This window comes from Candoia aspera, chromosome 4 (genome assembly GCF_035149785.1).
Source record: "Candoia aspera isolate rCanAsp1 chromosome 4, rCanAsp1.hap2, whole genome shotgun sequence".
In the NCBI taxonomy this organism is placed as follows: domain Eukaryota; kingdom Metazoa; phylum Chordata; class Lepidosauria; order Squamata; family Boidae; genus Candoia; species Candoia aspera.
Genome location: NC_086156.1, coordinates 21183027 through 21208680, shown reverse-complemented (window position 1 = coordinate 21208680; position 25654 = coordinate 21183027). Strand labels below are relative to the sequence as shown.

General features: G+C 37.4%; 1 protein-coding gene across 2 annotated transcripts in view; it reads left to right on the top strand.

Moving 5' to 3' along the window:
* Positions 1 to 423: 423 nt before the first annotated feature.
* Positions 424 to 25654, top strand: part of CACNB2 (calcium voltage-gated channel auxiliary subunit beta 2) — a 156827-nt gene continuing 131596 nt past the window's right edge. Inside the window, exons 1-2 of one of the 2 annotated variants that reach the window (XM_063303547.1) lie at positions 424 to 833; positions 11420 to 11512. In XM_063303547.1, coding sequence (XP_063159617.1) covers positions 717 to 833; positions 11420 to 11512 — 210 coding nt within the window. In that variant the 5' untranslated portion in view covers positions 424 to 716. The remainder of the gene's footprint in view (positions 834 to 11419; positions 11513 to 25654) is intronic. The other variant, XM_063303548.1, reaches the window with a different exon arrangement.

Here is a 25654-nt window from a genome sequence, read left to right as displayed (position 1 = left end):
CAAGCCACGGCGCCCAGCTCTAGAGAGAGGAGGAGGCGAGAGCCCCTGCCGTCTTCGCTTCTTCTCGCACGCCCCCTCGAGAAGGAGCTGAAGGGGAGGCTCCGCGAGGAGACCTCCACGCAGGCCTCGTGGGGCGGCCGCTCCCGCCTTTTTCGGCCCCTGAGGCAAGAAAAAAAGGGAAGAAAGGGTGGTTGCTGGTCGTGGCTCCTCGCCCAACTTTGTTTTCGGAAGAAAGCCATCACCTCGGCTTTGCCCGCGGCGCGCTGCTGCTGCTTCTGTCTCGTTTGCTGGGGGGAGTAGAGAAAACAAGAGAAAAGGGTCGCGGCTGTCCTTTCGGCTTCCCTCAGGCGCCTCCCCGTCTCCTCCCCCTCAGCCGTAGTAGCGGCCGCTCTCCGAAGCAGGAGCCACGCTTCTTGAGGCAGGGCGAGGCGAGGCGAGCCGCTGGACGACAGCCCAGAGCCTCCCTTCCCCTCTTTTAACCCCCGCCCTCCCCGTTCCCTTTCTTTCGCCGTCTCCTCAGTCGGTCAGCCACCAAGCCGGGAGGGAGGCGAGGGAAAAGGCACTGAAACGCTTCAAAATGGCCCGTCCCTGAGGGATTAGCAGAGCTTTCCTCGAGGAGCGGCAGCGGCAACAACCTCGGCTCGACGAAAGGGGACTCCTTTGCAGTTGCTCCGCCGAGGCGCCTTCTTGTTGGAACGGACTCCCTCCCTTCTCCAATGGTCCAAAGTGACCTGTCCAAATCGCCTCCCATCCCAGAAGTAGCGGCGGCGGCGGCGCAAGAGATGCAGATGGACCCCCTCGAGAACCCCCCGGCGCTCGTTACGGCGCTACAGGTACGACTTGGGGGCGTGGGGGAAGCCGTGGCGAGGGGCTCCCACGAGGCTCCGCCACCACGTGCGAGTTGTCGCGACACACGGAGCCGCAAAGTAGCCAGCCCTCGTGTTGGGGGAACCCACAACCTTGGGCCAATTGAGTAAGCCGAGGTTCAGCTTGCTAAGGGGAAGCGGGTTGTGTGGCTACAGGTTGCACAAAGCCGCAGGGTAGATTCCTGGATTGTGGCTGGGCATGTTGTGTGAAGACAGCCGTGGCTGTTTGCCAGCCAGGCGTAATGTGTTGTGTGAACCCTTCCGAATGTGTTTTGTTCAGTGATTAGTGGTTAAAGAAGCCATCACCTGACAGCCATATGTGGCTGCTGCTTTCAATTTCTAAAGACCTTTTCAGTCTTTTGCGGCAAAAACAACAAAGACTAGTTGCATCTTTAGCAAATTTATTCTTGCATAAACATTAGTGAATTTCACAGCTCACTTCATCAAGTGTTCTCAGCCTTCCAGTTTTTAATAGCGTTCCTATCATTTTTCAGCCTCCATCTTCCTATCTTAGAGGTAAGTAGAAGAACCTGGAGAGAGCTCCTGTTATAGACCACACCTGATGGGGCATATGTAAAATTTTATCCCAAATGCTCTTCTGTAGCTTCTGAAGATAGTATACCTACTTGGGATATTACTATTAAGTTTGGTAGGACTTAGTGCCAAGATAGTCCTGAGAAGTAACTTGGGGGCTAGGTTATACAAATATTTTTTTTTTAAATTAATTGTAGCCCTGTTTCTAAATCCTAAACAAGGTGTACTCTGAGGTCAGTTCCAAGGTGTTTTCAGGGATGGTCTCATGGTGGTCTCAGGGATATTTAAACATATCTGGCCAATATGGCCAATGGCAAGGCTAGCTGGAACTTAAATACTGTAACACTGGAGAGCCACAGGTCTTGTAGAGTTGTTTAAGCAGATGAGTTTTGAGCTTTGGGTGCAATCTTACACAAACATCATCTCGGGAATAAGTCCCAAGGCATATAGCAGTTCACAGTATTGTAGTGTGGTGTTAGTTAATTATCTGCAGGAACTACAGTATGTGATAATAAATTAATTAATCTTCAGTATATTACAAGATCCTTGGCTCTTTAATTCTGACATTCTTTGCTAACAAACAAGACTTAGTAATGCAAATCCCAAATTACTTATAAGCATGCATTCATGTGGTGGGGGGGAAACAACTTTTCCAGATTTGAGAGTAACAGGATTTTTTTTTAAACTTCACATGTTCTTTATTTTAATGTTAAAAATCAAGTGATGCCTGGCATGCTGGAATGTTCTGTCACAGATATATATCTATTTTATCAAACATCAATTTTCTACCTTTGTGTAATGTTGGACAGTAATCAAATGTAGAAAAATAAAATATATGCATACATTTGTGGATTAGGCCAGGTTGATTTGGATTTTCTTAAGTGTTGTTTAATCTGTGCCTTTAGTCGCACAAGGGAGCTTGGACTTGCTCAGACACAGTCGTATTAGCTTAAAAGGAAGTTTTTGTTGTAGAGAAATGCAAACAGTCCAAAAGATCCAAATCTACAAAGCTGATGGAAATGGGCAACTGCTTAATATATTAGGCCAAGAAAACACATGCTTTTCCATATGAGTACATGCTGCAAAGAGCTGTAGCTGTTCAGAAATTCTCAGTGTATAGACATCACTTTTTTTTAATTAAACATATTTTGGACACTAGCTGGTAAGATTTGTAATGTGTTCAACATAGATGCTAGAAATAAAGAATTAGCAATTCCTTCAACTGTCCTTTCATACAGCTACAGCAGAGAGAGAGAGAGAATGGGTACAAGTGGATAGATCTTTCTTCACTTTCAGAACTTAAGGACACAACAGAGATTCTAATCTTTGAAAGGACAGAACAGAAATAGCATGTCTCTAATTATTTTTAATTCAACAGTTTAATGGGAAGTATCAAGATACACACACAGTTGGACAATCACTGTCACCATTAGAAAAGTACTCATGCAGCAGTGTGTTACCGTGAATGTTTTCCTTGGTAACTGCATTGTCATGTTCTAGCAATTTTCTACCTGCTGCTTTCCATACAGTGACATCCAGTGCTTTAGTTGTTCCCATTCTTTTATTCAGTGATTGAGGAAGTTGCATTTGAAAGGAAGATGTATCATTTTTGAAGCTGAAGAAAGATAAATTTGTACACGAGAAGTGTATACTGCTTCTTTTTTTGTGTCTCTTGACTTTTTATTGTTGGAAAGGGAGCTGCATGTATGCAAATATATAAGAAGTATTTCTTGCCAACTACATAGTTCAAAATTGCAAAGATGTAGTTTGTGCTAATGAGCTGCATATATTGTTCAGCTGCATATTTTAAACTGTGTTTTAAATAGAACAGTATACCATGATAGCATATTAGCTTATCTTGTACATGAAGTTTTTAACCTATTCTGTGATTAACTTTTAACACAACTACATATTCTAGTGGGAAGTAATACCTAGTGTATATTTGCCAAGACAGTAATAATGCATCCTCAAACCTCAACAAAACTCTTTTCAGATTTAAAGTTATGAAAGAGATGAACCATAAGTGAAGTAGTTCTAGTAATGCAGCTAAGAAAGGTATTCTGAAAGAACATTTCATTTCACTAATAAATGGTAAAAGATGCTGAGTATTTCCATCAAACTGCTCTGGCTGTATTTACTTTGCTAGCAGAAAGCTCATTTATAAATAGTTACATCCTTTTATGTATATAATAAATGGGGATCACAGTTACAATGTCTCTTTTTCTCAAGATACATTTATTGTGCTTTGATTTAATATGTTAACTTTTCCTATAGGTTACATTTTTTTCCCCTTTGGCTAGTTCATTTTTCTCTAAAGTGTTCTGATCTTGAGTTGTAATAGGAAAGATTAAGATTGATATGAAAATACTGAATTGCAATTGTCTTCCTTCTTGTATAATTGTGACCAGTTTTCTGTAGGTGAACTTGGTGAATTTTGAGCTAAATAGAACTTCTGCAGTTGATGAACAGGATTTGCTTTTAATTCTTTCCCCTCAGTCATTTTGCTTTGTAAACAACTTTCCAGAGTTCTGATTATGCTTAATAGGAAGCTATTGTTTGTTCTCCATGAAACTGACAAAAGATACCACATCCGTAATGAGGTTGTGAAGTGAATGGATGCCCACCAGTGGTCATCAAAGATATAAGGGACGACTTGGCAATAAATCAGTACACTACACAATCTGCCCCATTTACCTCTCATATTTCTTCTGGAGAACATTGTGTTTTCACTGACTGAAACTGAAAGGCATCAATCTTCATACCATTATTTCAGAGTAATTCTGTGATGTTCAAATAGCCGGTGGGGAATGACAAAGTAGTTTTCCACAATGAAATAAATGGTTATGGACCTTGCTGATTTCCATGAGAGAAATTGTACCCTTGAAAAATAACATGATTTTAATAATTTTTTTCAGTGAAAATTATTAATGGCAGATTGCATGTCTCTGTGGTGTAAGTTGTAGTTCAGCAAAACAGAAGAGCTCTTAACTGGCAGACTGGGAAACTTGTGACCCTCAAGAAATGTAGACAACAGTGGAGGATGCTGAGAGTTGTTCAGCAATATCTAAAAATCCACTGGTTACCTATCCCAGTTTAAAATGAATTTATCCATTTGTTTTAAAATTTCTGAACTGTTTTTCTGCATTATTACTAAAAGTAGTCCCAGGTAAAACTTAATGAAAGTAGGGAGGAGAAATTTAAATTTAATCGCAAGTCACTTTGATAGTACATTGTGCCAGGGACTGATCAATGATCAATATTAAACAGCAGAATCTCATTAATCCTATAAAGTAACAGTGCCTAGGAGAGTCAGAGATTCTTATAGCATAGATGCCAGTTATGGCAACAGCGGTAGCGATTCAGCTTCAAGGATATAAAGTGCAGAGCAACTTCAGAAACATGGGACAGGAAGGAAGAAGAAACAACAGGATTAAATTGCTGTGGGTATAAGAATTGCACCCTCACGCTAACACAAGGCAGTCAACAATTTACTACAGCTTCAAGCTAGTTTGCAGTAATTCTTACCTAGCCAAATCATGTTGAGTGTATGAGAGAATTCTTCAGAGTTTGAGCCTAGTAGCTTTGCAAAATTGAGGGTTGGAGAATTACAGCCAAATCCTGGCCAGTGGAGTCTGACACAAGTGAAGCTCAGGTCCTGGGGACTGCATCCACACAGGCCATTTTTTTTTAGCATCAAGAAACTGGACTTCTGTTTGTTTGTTTGTTTGTTGGTTTTAACTTCCTTTTAAACAGCTCAGGCAGGTGGCCCTCCATGCAAGTATTGACCATGGGTATCTCAGTCAACTTTCAAGTTGTCTTTGGAGACAGTGTCCTCTTAAGATCTACCATATGCCAAGAGAAAAAAATACCCTCAGGTTGAGCTGATGACCACTTCTATGGATTATTTTGGCAACTGCATGAAGGTGGTTTGCTATTGTTCCCTTCTGCAATGATTTTTCAATTACACAGTCTAACCTAGAATTCCCAGGTAGCCCTCCCCCCCTTCAATTACTAGCCAGCGCCAACCCTGCTTAACTTCTGGTATTAGCTAAAGTAAGTTAAGTTCTGTACCTGCTCCATTAACCAGTTCCGTTGTGATAAGGTGTAGAAGACAATCCTGGATTGCAGGTGAGCTAAAATATATGGCATATACACTATTTTATTTCTAGGTTCTGTTCAGAGAGCTGGATGTGACTTAAATCTTGATATACTTGGGATTGGGAAGCCAAAGAGGTGCAATGTTTCATTTTTTCCCCCTTAATATTTATTTGTTCTCATTGATTTCAAAAGTTGTTCCTAGGGACAAGGAGACACCTACCTTTGTGGCTGTGTTCAGGTCTTGACCTGCTTCATGTATCTCCAAGTGCCAGTTGCCAAATGATTAAAACATTCTTTTTGAAAAAAGTCTTTTAATGGGTAGAAGAGTTCTGCCACCTTTTTGACTTTTGCATTTAGAGTGAAGTTGCTCTGTTTGAATCTTTGTACCATTTTTAAACACTGAGCTAAAAATAACCAAAAAAAGTACTTAAGTCTCCAATTTCACTGAAGAATTGTGCTGGATACACAGATTTTTGTTGCATCCGATTGCTTTGAGAAGATATTTACATTCTGAAACGTCTCTTCTGAATGAAAATATCCAGTTTGCTGGATGTATCATATAAGCATGATAAGGAAAGGAAGACCTTGTTTCCCAGAAGGTTTTCAAACTTACAAACCATCCTGGACTTGTTGTAGTACAGTCTAGGAAAATGTTATCACTTGCTGCTTATGCCTATTCTATAAAATGGCTCTGAATTACCTTTAATTTTTTATCGTAATACAAAGATTTCATGTTTGTATATTGGAGTCAGAAACTTGTGTATATATTGCAGGCTGTCAACATTTGAGCTATTTTGCTAGTGCTGCTTGCCCCCCCTTCCCCATCCCCCTTCTTGCATAACTTCTGTGCCAGTCATAATGTTTCTTTTTGTTTTGAGACACCATTGCTTCTGAAAATCTAATCCCTGATAGTTGCTAACACATACATTTTTGTCCAAGGTGATAATTCATTCACTCATTGTGATATCAATGTGAACAAATCAGCAATGTCTTTTCAGAAATTAGCTACTCATTCATTATGCACACCCAAACCCACACCACACACACACACACACACACACACACACAGAGACAGTCATACTTAGTAATTCATTTGTATTTTTGCATAATCACAGTCCTTATGGTTCTAGAATTTCTCGGTTGGACCTATTTTCTTTTCTTAAATAATCTTAGTCTTCTAATTGGTCCCTTATATGTACATCTTGGAGTTACTAAGATTAGACTTCTAAATATGACGATCTCTGGTTTAAATAACCTCTTGAACGTTTACATTTTGTCATGGCTTTTTAATTCCTACTTGTTGAGAAATATGCATACCTTCTGGGTCCTGTTTTTCCCTACCTCTGGAGTCTTGTCGATGAAATAACCAGTGAGCAAATAACATTTTTTTTATTTCCACTCATTTCATGTTTACACATTTGCACTGCCCTGCTATACAGTTGCATTATATAATTGTATAACTGTGATACAATTATTATTTTGTTGTACATGGAACCCTGGACCTTTTGAGTTATTGAATAAAAATAAATTGCCTTAATGCTTTAAGTACAATCTCAAAAAAAATTAATTTTTGTTCAGTATCCTCCTAAAATCCAAGAAAAATGTTTTTCTATAAGTACATGCCATTAAGCTTTGTTTGGTTTTAGCTAAGGATGTGTGAGCATCCTGTACTGCAGTTTGTTCAACAAACCATGATTTAAATATGCATGGCTTCGCACTGTTTTTGTACCATACATACATCACTTGGGTAGACATACAATTTTTTTCCCAAGGTATGTATTTTCAGTAAGTCTAAAAGCACACTTGGTTCATGCATTTTGCTAAACCATAATGTGGTTTGTTTGGTTTTGTCTTATCGTGTGTGAATCTAGCCATAGTTTATAAAACATGATTTAGTGCTTAGTATGTTTTAGAAACATAGCCAATTGTGGTTAATTCAATAAACTGGTTAAATCATGGCTTATAATGTCTGAATTCAGTCCTAGAGTAGCTGGAAGAATAGGCTGAGTAACTTGGAGGGCATGATGATGAAAATTCTGCTGTAGACATTGGTGATGTGTCCTTATGTCTGGAATGCTTTGAATAAAGTTTTAATTCTAATACTGTAGTGTGCATTATAACTGCCACCAGTCTCCTCAGAAGTTCTGGGATCTATTCCAAAGGATATTCTTAGTAATTTAGGAAACCTGTAATAATAACAGGCATCGTAAAGTAGTTTTCCTAGTAAACGACCCTTTCCCTTTTTAATATTTAATGCTTTTAGAATCAGAGGGGATGGGATGTGGGAGGGTGAGGCTAGGGAATGTGAGAAACTCTAGAGATGAGGGGAATTGCTTCCTGATTTTGCTAATGGAAAGCAGTAGCATTAAAAGAAAACTGGCATGGGATTCCGTTCATAGGGCTGGATTAAAGAACCATCAGCAGAAGGAAATTGATCTGCACAAGCAAATGGTGCAAAGGAATTAACATAGTATTATAAAATGGTTCTTTTAATGCTCTCTTGCATTACTTGTTCAAGGTTGTAGTAGGTGTTGCTGTCAGTAGGGAACATAGCCTTCTGCTGAGACACATCACTGTTTTCCCTGACAGACGGTAGCTCTTCATGAGGCACTTAGACATGGTGCCCTTGCCACTCCCCCATCCCTCCGAAGCAGTTTGAAATGGGCCTGTCAGTGGGCTCACTTCTCACTCTCCTCACTTCTCGTGACTTCAGAACATTGAGAACATTCTGGGAATACAAGTAGTGCTCTGCTTCCAGCCAACAAATTGGAACCTGCAAAGTAAAATAATAATAATAATTTAAAATATCCAACAGTGCCTTTTCCAAACTATTGCTAGTTCTGGACCAACACTTATCTTATACAAAAAGAAAATGAAATATATTTCTGGTGCTGCCATTCAAGCATGATTCTAGCTGCAATATAGCACCCCCTCGGTTCTATCTCCATTTTAGCTTCTCTTCTGTTCATGCTTTCATTACAAAAAAAACATGTTGGTGAAGCTGTCTGAGTACTAAGCCATCATTCTTTTTGTATTAAAAATCCCATTGAGACTTAGGGAATTAGCAATATGTGATGTCATCAGTTTTGCAGCCAGGTGCTTTTCCCAATTGCTCTTAGCCATGGTATGAGCTCCCTTGGAGAAAAGTGTGAGATGTGACAAAATACGTACGTTCTGGGCTGCAGGAACTGGAACTCATTATAAGGGTGTTACAACTTGAAGCAGCATGCCACTTTGCATACTAGCTTCTCTCCCTGCCAATCAAGTCAGCATTCCCCTAGAACCTGCTAGGCTGCCTGAAGTGGAGGGGAATTGAGAAGACAGGCATGAGATTCTTCCATAGAGACACAGAACGTTCATAAGCTCTGCAAAGTTTCATTGTAGTAGTAAGAAAGATTCTTAGGTCTGTGATTCAATGAATCAGCTCAGATGCCAAATTCAGCCAGTATTAGGGGATCTCAGAAATTCAAAGCTGCTTTCAACTAGTGGAGAATCCTCATATGAAAGTGCCAAGGGTTTTACACAGGGAACTAAATGTTTTAGCTAATCTTCTACAGGTAGTCCTCACTTAATGACCATTTGTTTAATGATGGTTCAGACTTATGGCGATGCTGAAAAAAACCTACTTACAACCAGTGCTCACACAACCGTCACAGCATCCCCACAGTCACCTGATCACAGTTTGGGCGCTTGGCAGCTGGTTCACATTTATGACCGTCACAGCATCCTGTGGTCATGTGACCATTTTCGACCTTTCCGGCCAGCTTCTGGCAAGCAAAATCAATGGAGAACTGTGTGATTCACTTAATGACCATGAGGTTTGCTTAATGGCCATGGCAATTCACTTAATGGCCACCGCAAAAAGGTAATAAAATTGGGTCTGATTCACTTAATGACCACTTCACTTAGCAACCAAAATTCCTATCTTAATTGTGGTTGTTAAGCAAGGACTACCTGTATATGCAGACCATGTGCTTCATTACTGAGCTATAACCTTTCCCAAATATAATAGTATAATGGAAACATGCATTTTATTTTAAATTACTAATTAATTATTGGTTTGGGGGGGTTGTTTTCCAATTGTGAATGTTTAAAAAATTGTTAAATAATAGAAAACTGCACATGAGCTATGTATACTGGTGGTGATAACTCCATAAAAATATTGTCAGATGAGACCAAAGTGATAATTTTGTAAAGTACAGTTTTATATGTACTGAAAAACATCAGATACCCTACATCATTTCTAGATTACAATAAAGAGTAATAGAACAGAATATCCATATATTGTTGCCTAGGGAGCAAGGTAAATGTGACAGTGGAAATCAAGAAACAATTTATCACTGATTAAATTTCTCCTACATGTGTATTACTTATTTCCTAAATGTGGTAGGATGAAATTCCCAGTGTCCGAATTATATAAAGCAGGGCTTCTGAAGTCTGGGGTCACAACCCTTGTGGGGGGCAGGAACAATCTGGGAGGGATCACTGTTTGTTTTAGAGTCCCTTGTTGATATGGGTGGCTATAGAAATAAAATAAATAAATGAAGGAGTGTTAGGTATGTTCGCCACCTTGAGTTATTTATAAAAATAATAAAAATAATAAAAGCGGGATAGAAAATAGATAAATAGTGATCTGGCTTGCGCTATCAAGCAAAGTCTGAAGAAAGTATATTTATTACACTTTAGTTTTGCTTATTTATTTCTTGCCCAATCCTAACCCCAGTGAAATTATTTTTATTCAATAGGATGGAGGTCACAGAAATCAATTTATTATTTTAGAGGGATGTATTATTGTAAAATTTGAGAATCCCTAAATAAAGGCTCCTTGATGAAATTCACAAGCCAAAAACTTGGCCGAGGATATGAATTTAATCTTATATTCCATGATCTATAGGAAATTGGTATGCTCCAAGTTGGATTATACTGTTACAGTAAAGCACCTTGGAGTGTTGCTTTCTGTCTAACAGAGAAGAGTGAAATGTGTAAACTTCACTTTATACTCTAGTAATCACTTTGATTTGTCTTCAGAATCATGTAATTAAAGTGAGGTCTAAAAAGATGATGCTTTCTGTCTGGAGAGAAAAGAAAATTGAAAAGAGAAAACAAGGTACCACTGCCAGCAGGAAGGTGAATGAGAGTGTGTTTGAGTAACTGACCACACTGGAAAAGAAATGGTGGTAAGAAGGTTTCAGGAAATTCCCTAGAAAAAATTTACTCGGTTCTACAGAAAACACCTGTTACGTTCTTCTCTAGTCCTGACTCACCATATTTTATGAATTAAGCAGATTTTTTTCTGGCAAAATATTTAATCACAGTTCAGTACACTTTTTAAGTCTCACCAGTTGATGCTACTTTGTGTGCGTGACAGATGGCTGATCATTGTTTTCCTTCTTTCTGATAAAAAAAAAGGGGTAATCAATCCTGGGGGTGGCTAGTGCCTTAAAGTGGTTCCCGTGTACTTATGAATTTAAATCAGAATTTTTAATATTGCCATCCTAGATGTTATTTTTTATTTATATTTAAATTTAAGATATCTTGTTTTTATTGTATTTTAATCTCTTTTTAGCTTTACTGTAAACCGCCCAGAGTCCCTCTTTTGAGGGAGATGGGTGGTGATGAAATTTGATAAACAAACAAATAAATAAATGGCACATGCAGATTTGATAGTTTTCAACATAGCTGTGCTTTTGTTATAAACTGATAATTAGAACAATCTCATATACAAAATTGCATTAAATGATGCAAGAATTATGCTTTTTGCTTCCTTATGTTTAATATTAAATTTTTGCAAAGTTAAAATATTTTTATATAGTTTTACTTGAATGCATAAAGGAAATAAGTATGCATGTTTTGAGTGTCCATACTATATTAAACCTTAAATGACAAATAAAATGAGAGCAATTAATTTTTTCTTTCAACAGTCTTATGGCAAAGGTGCAAGAAGAAAAAACAGATTTAAAGGCTCAGATGGGAGTACATCTTCTGACACTACCTCAAATAGTTTTGTTCGACAGGTATGTTACTTTTTTCCCTATCTGGATAATATTTGGCTGTGTTGCTTCACAAAAGATCAAAAGTAATATGGTAGTAATTGCATAATTTCTGCTGATAAATAATAGGTTTTCAAAAGTCTCACAGCTAATATGTGTTGATAATTGTTTATGTGTTTGCTAATCCTTGAAAGGTACTGCATGATTTTTACCACTCGCAGGTTTATAAAAGATGGATGAGATAAAGGTTTGATAAACTAATTCAGTTTTTTTTTTTATACAATGGAGGATTGGATCCTGAATAAGGTAGTTCAGTTACAGTTGTAAAATTTTTGAATATTTAAGTTTTGGAAATTTAGAAACAACTGCAAAAAAAATATTTGTGTTTTATTTCAGGAAAAAAAAAGAGAAAAAAAAGAAAAAAATGAGGTTACAGATTTTCTAAATACACTTACCTTCCCCAGATGGGAGAAAATAATAGTGTTTTCCCTTCTGCACTTTTATTTTTTTGTTAAGCACATTTCTCTCCTGCCACATAAATAATGGGAGGCTTACATATACTATAAATAGAACAATTTGGAAGAGCCACAGCTACATATAAAACAAAGAGAAATTAACGAATAACAGTGATAAAAACAACACAATCACAGAACAACAAAAATAAAGCAATAGAAAACAAAAGGAAAGATGACATATATAAACTGAGGAAAGCCCTCTAAACAATGTTGCTTTTGCAGAGCATTCTATTAAACACTGTACTTTCCATGGGAATCCGTATAAGAGTTATATAGGCAAGTTACTTTTTAAGCATCCTTTAGTGATAGAAATTTTATTACTTTATAGAATAAGTAAAAGTTGAATTGTTTATAAAAATGTGTTTGCCATATAAATATATATTTATCGGTCGAATTTATTTTAAAATTTATTGAATTTGAAGCAAATGGACATACAAGCTGCTATCTAAGAAACCTACAATTTGTTCATTTTTACTTGTTTATGAAATGCAGAAAGAAAGAATTAATTATGATAAAAACAGAATTCACCATCAGCATAGTAATAAAAACAAGTTACGTATTCTGGAATTTCTCCTCCAGTATATCAGGGAAGCTCTAGTTTTATAGAAGAAAAAGAGAAAAAAGTTCAAAATACACATTTTGCCAGATGAATCTTTTGATTTTATGAATCTGAAGTAATCTGTTTTCCTTCTTCTTATCTTCTATTTTTATCATTTTATTGTTTTCATGGTCTTCTGAAAATTGAATATTTGTCCCATATGAGACAAGTTCCCTATCATTTTATGTATTAGTTTATTTCATGGGTTGTTGCCTTTCTGGAGTCCAGTCATATCTTTTTTTTCTTCTTCTTAGAAAATATTGCATAGATCATTTTTTTTTTTCATTTTTAAAGGCACAAGTGATAAGGCCTTTCATAAGTCTAAGTCCAATTGAAGTTATGGTCCATAAGTGCAAGTAGTTCTTATTCTGAATTAACTCCCAGAGCATTTATTTCTATACTCTACTATTAATTGTAGGGTTCTGGATTCTCCATGTAATCGTAGAATGTAACGTCTGGAAGGTTTACCGAGGGCAGGAATCCAGAGTTTAAACAGTGCCCCCTCCTAAGGTAGTCAGTTCCATTATGAAACAGCTGTTACTGTTTTTCATGCTGTCCAACCAAAATCTGATTACTTATAATTTAAACCTATTTATTGTTCTGTCTTCTGGAACAACTTTGAACAAGTCTGCCCCATCTTCTGTAAGAAAGCCCTTCAGAGACGTACTTGAAGACAGCTATTGTGCTGCTTTGATTCTTCATGCAAGACATATCCAGTGCCTCCAACTCCAGACCTAAGAGTTCCCTTTCAGGCCTCTTTTCATAATGGTTGCTCATCTCTGGACTTACTCTAGTTTACCAATGTCCTTTCTAAAATGGAATGCCCAGAATTGGACAGAATATTATAAATGTGGTTGACCAGTGCAGAACTGAAAGGAGCAAAGGCTTCTTTTGTTCTTGACACTATACTTTTGTTGAAGCAACCTAGATTTTTTTTTTTTTGCAGCTGCATTACCTTGTTTGCTGATGATCCACAAAAAACCTCAGTTCCTTTTTGGATGTACTGCTACTTGATATGTCCTCCCTGCCCTTCCTATGCTTTTGAATTTTCCTACTCAGATGTAGGACTTGCATTTGTCTCTGCTGAAATTAATTTTGCTGGTTTCTGCAACATTGCTCTAGGGCATCTTGTATCTTGTTAGTGCCCTCTTTGATCTTTGCTCCCCTCTCTATCATTGTGTCATCTGCAGATTTGATACTCTTATTTTCTAATCCCTAATTGAAATCATTTTTAAATACACTGAGCAGTACTGGGCCTGAAATGGAACCTAGTAGTTTGTCTCTTGACAACTCTCTCCAATTTCACTGGAGCACTTGACACACACTTTTTGGAATCTATTGTTCAAGCAGTTCTGTATCCATCTAATGAAAACATAGACCAGCTCACATTTTGTCATCGCTAGAATCTCATGGGAGACTTTACGAAATGCTTTATTGAAAGTCAAAGTGTACTTTATCTACTGGAGTATGAAGAAAGATTGAGAGTTGGGTGGCATACAAATTTAATTAATAATAATAATAATAATAATAATAATAATGATTGGAGAATAGCTAATATTGTTCCATTCTTTAAAAAAGAACACTGGAAACTACAGACCACAACTTATGACCATTCATTTAGCAACCATTTGAAGTTATGACAGTGCTGAGAAAGTCACTTATGATCTGTCCTCACACTTAGAGGACTGTCACAGTGTCCCTACGATCACGTGATCAAAATTCAGGTGTTTGGCAACCGGCATGTATTTACGGCAGTTGCAGCATCCTGGGGTCACATAATCACCATTTGCAACCTTCCCAGCTGGCTTCTGACAAGCAAAATCAATGGGGGGAGCCAGATTCACTTAACGATCATGGTGATTTACTTAACCATGGCAAAAGTTGTAAAATCAGGCAGGGTCACATGATGCCTCACTTAATGACTGCTTTACTTAATGACAGAAATTCCACTCCCAATTGTGATTGTAAGTCGAAAACTTCCTACATATTTTTCTTATCTAACATGGGACATAGAAATTAGGTATTGTCAGAGTTTTTTGGGTTGTTTTGCAAAGTGTCTATGCAAAATTACTTGCAAAATTATGTTCTATTTTTAAAGAAATAATAAACAAAAGCCAAAAATACATGGTAGTTTTTATTTCTCTGTAAACTATTGACTAAATTGAATATGTAAGCAGTAGGGATTTTTTTTTTTCTTTTTAAAAACTCCATATTCATTTCCATTTGTATCTCTGCAAGAAAGAAATGAACAAAGCAATATTGAGGTCAGGCTGTCCCATTGGCAGTAAAAAATGAACAGAAAGTGCTAACATCTTCCAGACATTACTAGAAAATTAAACAAATTGAGGTTATATTTTGTCTTGCTGTCCTAAAGAAAGTCTGAAGAAGGAGCACTATTCCTATTTTAACTATATGTGACGGTCCCAGTACCAGGATCTTAACTTAGAAATTCTCTAGACAGTCCATCAGGAAGCTTAAAGAATTCTTTATTAAAAATCTGATTAACATAGGACAGTATCAAAGCTCTGATACCTCCTACTGAGTGAGGATTTTGGCACCAAGCATTCAAAGTGATTCTTTTCCCTCTGACCTCATCCCCCATCCCTCCTCCCTGTCTTGATAGCAAGTTCTTTCTCACTCCTGACTTTTCCTCTCCCAGCTCGTTAGTCCATTGGGATGATTAAGAGCCCAGGTGTCTTATCAGCAGCCGTCCTTGCTCTCACGACTGAAGGAATGTCTGCGAAGCTGCATGAAGGAAAGTGTGTGAAGGCAGGCAAAGGCAGCACGGGTTTGCTTTCTTTCGGCATATGTGTGTAGCAGGCTGACATGTGCATTAATGCTTAATGGCAGACGAGCAAAGAAAAGGGAGCCTGACATGCTGCCCTCCTAGAAAAAAGAAGTCCCAGCAGGAAGGAGGGTAGAACGTCAACCCTGCAAAGTAGAACAGAAAGAGCATAAACAAAATTATTTAGGTTTATCAGGGTAACGGGCATGGAATGAACAAGTAAATCAGGGCCTCGAACATGGTGGCTGTTCACCCATTCTCTGTCACTCTTAGGGAAATGTTTCCATTGAATGAGGTATTGGAGGTGGCAACGGTGCCTGCGAGAGTCCAAAATTGCTTCAATTTCAAAGTGTTGTTCTCCATCAATCATGATGGGGTTTGGAGGAGGTGTGTAGGATGCCAGTGATCAGAAGCATGGAAAGGTTTGAGAAGACTGCAATGAGAAACAGGATGAATACGTCGCATATTCCTAGGGAGTTGTAATTGGACTGTGACTGGATTGATGACTTTGCTAATAGGGAATGGCCCAATGAACTTAGGACTCAATTTCTTAGATGGTTGCATTGATTTCAAGTGTTTTGTGTAGAGGTAGACTTTTTGGCCAACTGATAGGGCCCATTCTGGAGTGCATTTGCAGTCTGCAAACTTTTTATAAGTGTCTTTAGCATCCTGTAGCATTTGGAGTATGATGGACCAATTATGGCAGATGCATGCAATCCAGTCAGCAGCCATGAGAGGCTGTTCTAGATTTTGAGGTACTTCTGGAATAGGAACAAAGTCTTGGCCATAAACAATGTGAAAAGGGGAAAACCCAGTACTCTGGTGGATAGAGTTATTATAAGCGACCTCAGCAAAAGGAAGTAGGTCAACCCAGTTGTCTTGTTGATGACTAAGATAGCAGCAAAGATATTGTTCTAGTACAGAGTTCAGTTGTTCCGTAGATCCGTTAGTCTGTGGATGAAAGGAGGAGCTTAGTGCTTGCTCCTCCCCTATTAGCTTCAGAAAAGGTTTCCAGAATTTAGATGTGAATTGGGACCCACGATCGGAAATTAAATGTGAAGAGACCCCGTGGAGACGATAAATGTGCTATACCAACAGTCGGGCCAGTTGGGGCACCGTGGGTAATCCCGAGCAAGGAATGAAATGTGCTTGTTTGGAGAATAAGTCAGTAGCCACACAGATAATGGTTTTCTTTTTGCTCTCTGTTGTTGCCAACTCCAACTTTGGGCAGTATTGAGAGCTTTTCTGTTATAATAAAACAGAAAAGCTCTCAATACTTGCCCAAAGCTGGAGTTGGCAACAACAGAGAGCAAAAAGAAATATATATATAAATATATATAAAAACTCTGTGTGTGTGTATGTGTGTGTATGTATGTATGTGTGTATGTATGTGTGTGTGTATGTGTGTGTGTGTGTATGTGTGTGTGTGTGTGTGTGTGTGTGTGTGTATGTATGTATGTATGTATGTATGTATATATATATATATATATATATATATATATATATATATGTCCCTTCAAGTCAATTTTGACTCCTGGCAACTTCCTGGACTGGTCCTTACATTTTTCTTGGCAAGATTTCAGAAGTGGTTTGCCATTTCCTCCTTTCTAGGGCTGAGAGAGAATGACTGGCACAAGGTCACCCAGCTGGCTTTGTGCCTAAGGCAGGACTAGAACTCCTCCCAGTTTCTAGCCTGGTGCTTTAACCACTTCACCAAACTGGATCTCTCTGTTTGAATGGGGGGAGAGAAAAAAAGCAAGCGGTTTCTGTAAGCAATCTCTCCTTTGTCTGACCTTTCCCCACCCCCACCCCATGGAACAGAGAGATTGGAGGGGGATTTCAAGAGAGTAAGCTGTTTGCTGTTCTACACATCGAAAGCAATGTGATTGCACCGGCAGCAGGAAAAGGTCAGGCAAAGGAGAGATTGCCTACAGAAGTCGCCTGCTTTTTTTCCTCCCCATCCTCACAGAGCAGAGAGATTGGAGACAATCTGGGCTATGGTTCAATCGCATTCCTTTCAATGTGTACAAGACAGTAAACAGGCACCTGAGCATTCCAAAGGGTGGGGGTGGGGTGGGGAGGCAAACAAAAGCCAAAGGTGTGAAACTGAGTAGTTTTGTGTCTTTCTAGCTGGAAAGCACAGTCACGGTCATGTGATTTCCCATTTAGTGACCGCTTCACTTAGTGGCAGAGTTGCCAGTCCCAATTAGGGTAGTTACGTGAGGACTACCTGCAGTAACAAAAGTATGCCAGAATGTTTCTTTTTTAAATCTTCACTAAGGTGTCAGTGTTCCATTTAAGTATCTGCTTTCTTTTTGGCTTTGATCTACTCATCTTGCACAAACTTAATACTCAGGTTCTCACATCTAAGGAAAGTTTTTCTGTACTACTTTAGGCAAAAGCAGTGGCTTTTTAGAAGAAGTCTTTGTAGAAGAAAGTGTAAATACTGAAAAAGCACAGGATTTGTAAAGAATTGGAAACTATAAAGTATCTACTACTATGCAGGATACAAATGAAAAACAGAACACAAGTTCAGTGCAAAATCCACAGGAACCCCAAAATAAAGATGGACAAGAAAACAAGGAAGAGTCATCAGATGAATGTGAAAGTCAGGATACAAGAAAAACTCTACATTTTAAACCTGAAGATGAACAGGTAGCAGACATGTAGCAATAATCTATTACTCATTTCTTTTAATAGTTGAATTAGATTTGTTATTTTAAGATTTTAGCATTTAATCCTTGGACCTTTCATTGGGAGGGGAGTGTTCTTAAAAAGTGTGAGCAAGTTGGCAGCCATGTCTTAATATAAATTAAGGGTAGAAAGAGAGTTTTAATTAGTGCTGAATTGTAAAGACGGTTGTTCTGGCTTTTTAAAAGCATAAATTCTAAGACCTCTAGGTATAACTGATATTACATATGGAGGGTGCATTCCTATTGTCCAACAAGACAAAATTCACTCTTCCTTTTTGTGTGTTTTCATTATCTCATTTCACTTAACTTAGTTCACATTAATACATAACAATATTCCATATGAACCAATATAACTATTTTCAGGTTGTCTGGTTAGGAAATGTTTTACAGTACTGTACAAAATTAATCCTAACAGACATATTCATGTTTGCTGATTAAGATATTGGAAAGAAGCATTCTTAAATATTATATTTTGCTATCACAAACATTGTTTACTTAGTTTGGGAAAACAGAGGCTTGTAGAGGTGAGAATTAAGAAAAATAATTGAACAGAATACTCAGAAGATATCATAAGTGCAAGTTAAGTTTTGGATAGGTTGCAGCATATCAGCAAGAATTCCTCACATTTTTATTTGACTGCTGTAATGGTAAACAAGGTAGGAAAGCATTTAAGAAGAGTGTCTTCTGGAATAGTTTCAAATTCTTTAATAATAGCTCCATTCTGGGTTGAGAGAGGGCCATAGGAATTGAGGCATCGGATCAATGTTGTGACTTCCCCCCCTTTCCCCCTCCCCACTCCATTTTTGTACTTGATTTTTTCCCCATTTTCTACCCCACACCAAATCTGGACCCATTCTATTCAAATTTGGGAGAGTTATTGTGCTAATTAGACAGTCATAAGTCCCTTTACATAATTTATTTCCAACATTCTCTTGGGTTGGAAGGAATAACAACATAAAGAAGCATGGCTGTTGGGATTCTTCTCAACCCTTTTACTGTATTAGAGGTAGCCATAGGGGGCCTCAGCGTTTTCTTCTGTGTAATTAAGCAGTGTACTTTGTATGTGTTTCTGCATCTCTGTGTTCTTCTCTGTATGTTTTGTATCTGTTGTATAAAAACCACAGAGTCACAAGATTGTGGCAGGATAAAAATAGATAAAGTTTGTGCATGCACTGGCAGCACAGGGTGGGCTGCATATGCTCTGCTCTGGGTCATGTGACAGGAAGGAGGGCTTAGAATGGAAGAGTCACAAGTTCTGAACCGCTGCCCATCTGCTTCTCTCGTATGGATGCATTGGGGAAAAAATTCTGGACTTCTTTTTTCAGCAGCCCCTTGTCTGATCTGACCCATTTTTGAACTCAACTTTTCTTTTGCCAGCTTCTTCCCTCATACCAAATTTGGTTTCATTCTGTCCAGCTTTCAAAGAGTTATCCTGCTGAGGACCAGAGAGAGCCCCAAGCTTCTTTACATAATTTCTTTCCAACATTCCACTGCGTTGCAAAGAATAAGATGCTTCTCTCTTAGACAGGCTATTGACACGAAGAGAGCTTGAGGAAATGGATTAGAGATAAAAGTAATGTGAGTGCAATTCCAGTACTGAAATAAATTCGTGGGCTGAATTGGTGTCTTGTTCCTAGGAATGGTATTTATTCTACACCCAGGTATGCTTTTTGCATTAAATGCATGACACAGCTCTCCCCCCCCCCCGCTGTCTTGTTCTGATTGGTGAACTCCAAATCGCTAAAGAAAAAAAAGGGGGGGATCCTACAGACCTAAGCCCACCCAGTCATTCCTTAAACTTTTGAATCAATGTAAAAAAGTAGCATTATAAGATTTCCTCCCCTTTTTTTACTGTATATTACTATCATGCTACAGATACTACTTTTGCAGTAATGATGGTTTTTTGGCATATTTTAGTGCAGATTAATACAATTAAGTCTATGGTTTCTTAAGTCAGTGCTGACAGGACAGTTACCACTGAGCATAGCAAAAGCACAGAGATAAATTATGTGGGGAATGAATAATAATCTGTGCAATATAGCAAAACCCAGCATTCTGTTTAAAATATGAAAGGGTATAGATTTTGTTCATATCTTTAAGAGCAAGACAGCAGATTAATAACAGGGATTCTTTTTACCTTTCAGCTTCACTGTTATATAAGAACAAATGATATAGGAATAGTTGTACACAAGGAGTATATGGAAAGGGTTTCAATCTACCGTTTGTCAAATCTTGTCGGTTTTAGAGTAAGGAGAATGTGGTTTTATGGTAAAGTAAATGGCTTTTTTAAAAAAACAGTGTTGACTAGATAATATTGAGAAATTTACTGACCACCATCTCTTGAAATTTTTATTGATTTCATGATTGATTTCTTTGAGACACAGTATGATGACAGTACTTGTAATACTGTGTAGCTGATCATCTTGGATAGATGATTTCAGAAATAACCTTGTAGATTACACCATCCTTTACCACTATCTTACGGTGTATCACAAGCATCTGCATGGAGTGATGATAGGACTGAAGTTTCAATTACTCCTCAGAGAACCTCAAATTTCAGTTTTTATAGCAATTTCATAACAGTATTTCTTACAGACTGAATTCATGTATTTTACAAAGGTTAATTTGTAAATGAAAATCTCAAGTATGAAGGTCTTACTTTACAGAATGAAATAAATGCTAGCTGCTTCTATTGGGAAGAGCATGTGCTGTCACTTTTTTTCTTAGCAAAATCAATTAATACCAATAGTATATTAGTTCCGATTTCTCTTAGTAGAATTCAGTTCATTATACATGCCTTGCCGTTTGAATGAATGGAGTTCTGTCTATGTAAAAAAAAGTTAAATAAACAGCTACAAAGTCTGGAGAATGCTATCATTAACAAGGTTAAAAACTTCAGTCTATGCTTTTAAGTTGCTTCTGCCTTTTTAGGAATATCATTATTTATTTTTTGCAAATGTATATGGCTGCCCAACATGCAACTCTGTGTGGCGTACACACTAAACCCAATCCAATACAAAAAAATAGTGAAATATGGTATAACCAGAGAACCAACACACCACAACACATTAGCACAGTTCATTCAGGCTGTTTTTAGTGCCAAACGTATACAAAACACATTGGAGTAATCAAGCCTGGAAATGATGGAATATTAAAAGTTCACTTCCTTCTCCTGGTTATTTTTTGGGGTGGGGTAGGAATTTAATTTCCGTGAAATATTTCCCTTGAAGATTGTAATACTTGAGAAAGAACTTGGTATGCAAATACCAGACAACATTATGCTTTCAGTGATGAATTTCAGGTCAATGCTTGCATATCCGTTCAAGGAAAACAGGAAAGCACAATACCATGCAGCTACTTACTTAGATGTAATTCTGTAATTCTGATACATTTTATATAGTTGCTAGTTTAATATTTACTCCTGTACTAATTTCATGATAGCCAAGACTAAGCAAGGCGTCTCAAACAATGTATCTTACGGTTTTAACTAATTATATGCAATCAGTGATGTACATGAGGTTCACGAGAGCAAATTTTTAAATTTCAGTGGAAAATAAAAGAAAGACCAGGAGGGAAAGTTCAGGTGAGGTAAGGATAATTGATATTGTTAATGGCAGGAAGATCAGGGAAACCTGGCTCTATAGAGATATTATTTGAAATATATATATATATATATATATATATAAAAATATGACAGGTTTCTTGCTGCTGAAGGATTTCTCATCCCACCCCCATATCACTGTCTAATTTCATTTTTTTTCCTCTTAATGGATTATGTGACGAGATTTTAAAAGAAATTATTATTGTTTATGATGTGGAAATGCTTATTTAAAGTAATAAGCCATAAAACTGTAACAAAACCATTAAAGTCTTGCAAGTTTTCTCACGTACAGATGGTTTTCCACTGTGATGAATTGCCCATTCTAGTTTCCCTGCTTGTGATCCATTTGATTACAGATGGTCTGTGTGATAGTTACTATAGAAACGAGGCCATTTCACTTCAGACTTTTCCTGTTGCTATGGTGTGTTGAGGGCTGCTGTTTGTGCTGCTGTTTTTTTTTATTTTTTATGACAGCCTGTGTAATAGAGAATATTGATTTCAAGATAACTAACAAGGTAGTGGGTGAAATGAAACTGAATTGGATTAGAGAAGTAAGAATTGTGCTCCAGCAAATGGGTGGAAATTAGAGTTAGGAAAATTGTGCATAGAATTCTGCCTTTCATTGGATTAAGCCAATTTTCTGTTTGCATTTAATTGTAAAGCAAATTGTTGCAAATAGTAGATGATAATTTTTCAGTTTACAATTTAATTGTTGCAAATTGAGGTATTCTTTAATAGCTTATTTTTTATTTATTTTATTTATCATATTTTTATCACCACCCATCTCCCCCACAAGGGGGGATCCTGGGCGGTTCACAATGAAAACAATTTAAAATTCAATAAAAATAATCAATAAATAATCAATAAATATATAAAATACAGTCAAATCCAAGTAACGGCAGATCTAATTCAGCCATAAGCCAGTAAGACCGGTCCCGGGCAGGACTAGGGAACCAACCAGCCCCAAGAATGGCTTTTCCTCTCCCCACTCCAAGCATGGTGGCAAAACTGGGTCTTCAATTTTTTTCTTAAGTCTAGGAGAGAGGGGTTAGCCTCATTCCTGGGGGAAGAATGTTCCAAAGGGCGGGAGCTGCTGCAGAGAAGGCCTGCCTCCTGGACCCCGCCAGATGGAATTCTGTTACAGACGGGGTCCATAGCATGCCCTCTCTGCATGACCAGGTGGCATGCTCAGGTAATAGTTAAAGGAAATAGATCGAGTGTGGAGGAACTGCTGGCCTAAAATTTTTGCCCATATATGAGATGTATACAGTAGAACTGTAGAAGTCTTCCATCAATTTCTTTCTGGTCTCTGGAAAATAATAGCAATAAAGTTTACCACCAACATGGAAAAGTAAATTGCAAGTTACCTTTTTCACTTGCCCCACTTGCCCCATTTTTATGGAGAGGTGTGCATGGATTTGATATCAGATTATAGATTATAAATGCAAATTCAAATTGTTTAGCTAGGTTGGAATTATCAGTAAATATGATTTGTTCCATTAATAGCTTCCAGATGTTATAGTAGTTTCTGAATCGCTACAAGATTTATAAATAACTTAGGCATAAAGTCAGTGGAGAAACTCTTTAAATTGGTAATAATATTCAAGCAAAGCAATCCTGAAAATACTATTGTGAGCTGGAGTAACAGCCAGAAACAATCATGGGAGCTGCAGGGTATACATACAATGATTTATGTTAAATAGCTGGATATTAGTATTGGGGTACCAATGTTAGTTTCAAAATGTACCTTAAAAAGAAAAATGTTATCAAATGACTTTTTAAGGTATTCATGTAACTTTTTCCCGTATAGTTTTACTGATAGATTTTAATTAGAAGGATTTCAATAATTGAAGAAGCCTGGAAAAAAAAATGTGTTTATGAGTGTGTCAGTAGTAAGGAGAACACCTAGAAGTGTGGCAGTTAGGTGGTCAATCTTGCCATCTAGTGGCCAAAACTAAGTACAGTATATTTTATTAATTCCCCACTCATAGCAACTATGAAGGTTCTGTAATTATTTCTATTTTGTGTGTGAGTTTTCATGGTGACATAGCCTATATAAAATGTGTAGGTAATATCACAAGCTTTTCAAGAAGTATGGACAGTTGGTATTTTAGCATTATCAACCAAAATACATTCAGAAGAAGAATATAAAGACAAGTCAAACCAAGAAGAATGAAACTTATAAATCATTCACGCATTGGCTAATACTTTCTCTGTGTTAAATGCTATAGGTTTCCTCAACTGAACAATTCCATAGTAGCATTTAGATCTAATTTTCTTCTTGGATAAATAGAAAAAAATACTGTTACTCTTATTTATTTATTTTTCAAATTACGTTACTGAACTAATCGACAGAAATTATATCTGTCTCTGTTAACCATATGGAGTAGCATTAAAATTTAAAGGAATAAATACTATAAAATCCAAGATCTAAACACATGTAGAGCTGTTGCAAAAGTTTCGGCACTCCTGTTTGAACTGTATGTTTCAATAAATCCCAATGTGAACAAAAGTTGTCATAACCCCTACAGAGTAAAAACTTAAACATGTCATTTTTCTGCAAATTTCAATGCATACTTACTTATTTACTATTTATATGCAATTGTTTACAGATTCAAAATAAAATAATGAATATGGAAAGTACAAAAGTTTGGACACCCTTTCAGTCAGTTGTGACACCTTATTTTGCAGAGAAAACAGCCCCCAGAATGTTTCCTGAGGCCAACCATGAGCCTTTCTATTCTTGCTTTTAGAAAGTTAGGTATTTCAAACAAAAAAGCAGTCTTGAAACATACCTCTAAATCAGTCATGAAACATACCTCTAAATCAATATTTGAAAGAAGTATAAAGGTTTAGGAATGACCTCCACAGTCTCTGCATTATTGTAGAATCTGCGAGACCATGAGTCAGCTGGGTGTCCTTGGGCCAGTCCCTCTCTCTCAGCCCTAGGAAGCAGGCAATGGCAAACCACTTCTGAAATCTTGCCAAGAAAACTGCAGGGACCAGCCCAGGCAGTTGCCAGGAGCAACATGGACTCAAAGGTGTAAACACATTTGTTACATATGGACATAGTACACTTTTATTGTATTTTCTGGTGTTCTGTTCGCGCTAATTTACCTGAGAGAGCTGCTGTGGGTGGGAAGAGGAATAGTTACTTGAATATCATATTCCCTTAACATATTCCATTCCATTCTGTTTTTTTTAATCAGTATTTGAATTAGCAGTAGAATACTCATATGGCTGTACTTTTTTAAAGGAGTTAATTACAATGGTGATATAGTCCTCAGCAGGTAGTAGTACTTCCCTGACTGACTGATCTCAGAATCAAGCCGTTCAGTCCTGATTACTATTGGACCAAGGACCATCTGAGATGTCCTGGGCTATTGCCTAGAATGGAAGTTGAAAAAGTTTCATAAGGAGGCAATGGCAGACTACTTCCATAATACTGCGAAGAAGTCTGTATGGATTCAGTCACAGAAAGTCAAGCTCTACTTGACAGCATCATCTCCTTATAGTGATCCCACACTGTAAAGTTCATTTTAAAAATAAAATAGAACAAACTTCCTTAAAATATGGTTAAATTAGTCATTAGAAATATATTTTATTATTTTGAATGATATATATATATATATATATATGTATATGATTTATGTATCCTGTCTTTCTATCCCTAAAATATCCATGTCTTTTGACAATAAAAATAAAACAGTTGAAAATCATTATTAAAATTAACTAAGAAAAAGTCCTAAAAACAAAGTCATTTCCTGAAATTAAAAAGGTAGGAAATTAATTCATTCCAGAGCTTGGGGATAATATATCTTCAGTGTCCTTAATTTAAATGATATTTTAGTAATATTTTGACATGTGTTTTTTTAAAATGATGGCACCAGGAGAAATAGGTTGATACAATGACATTGAGAATGAAATGCTAGTAGCTGTGGCAATTCCTCCTTCCATGTCTATCGCCTTTCGTG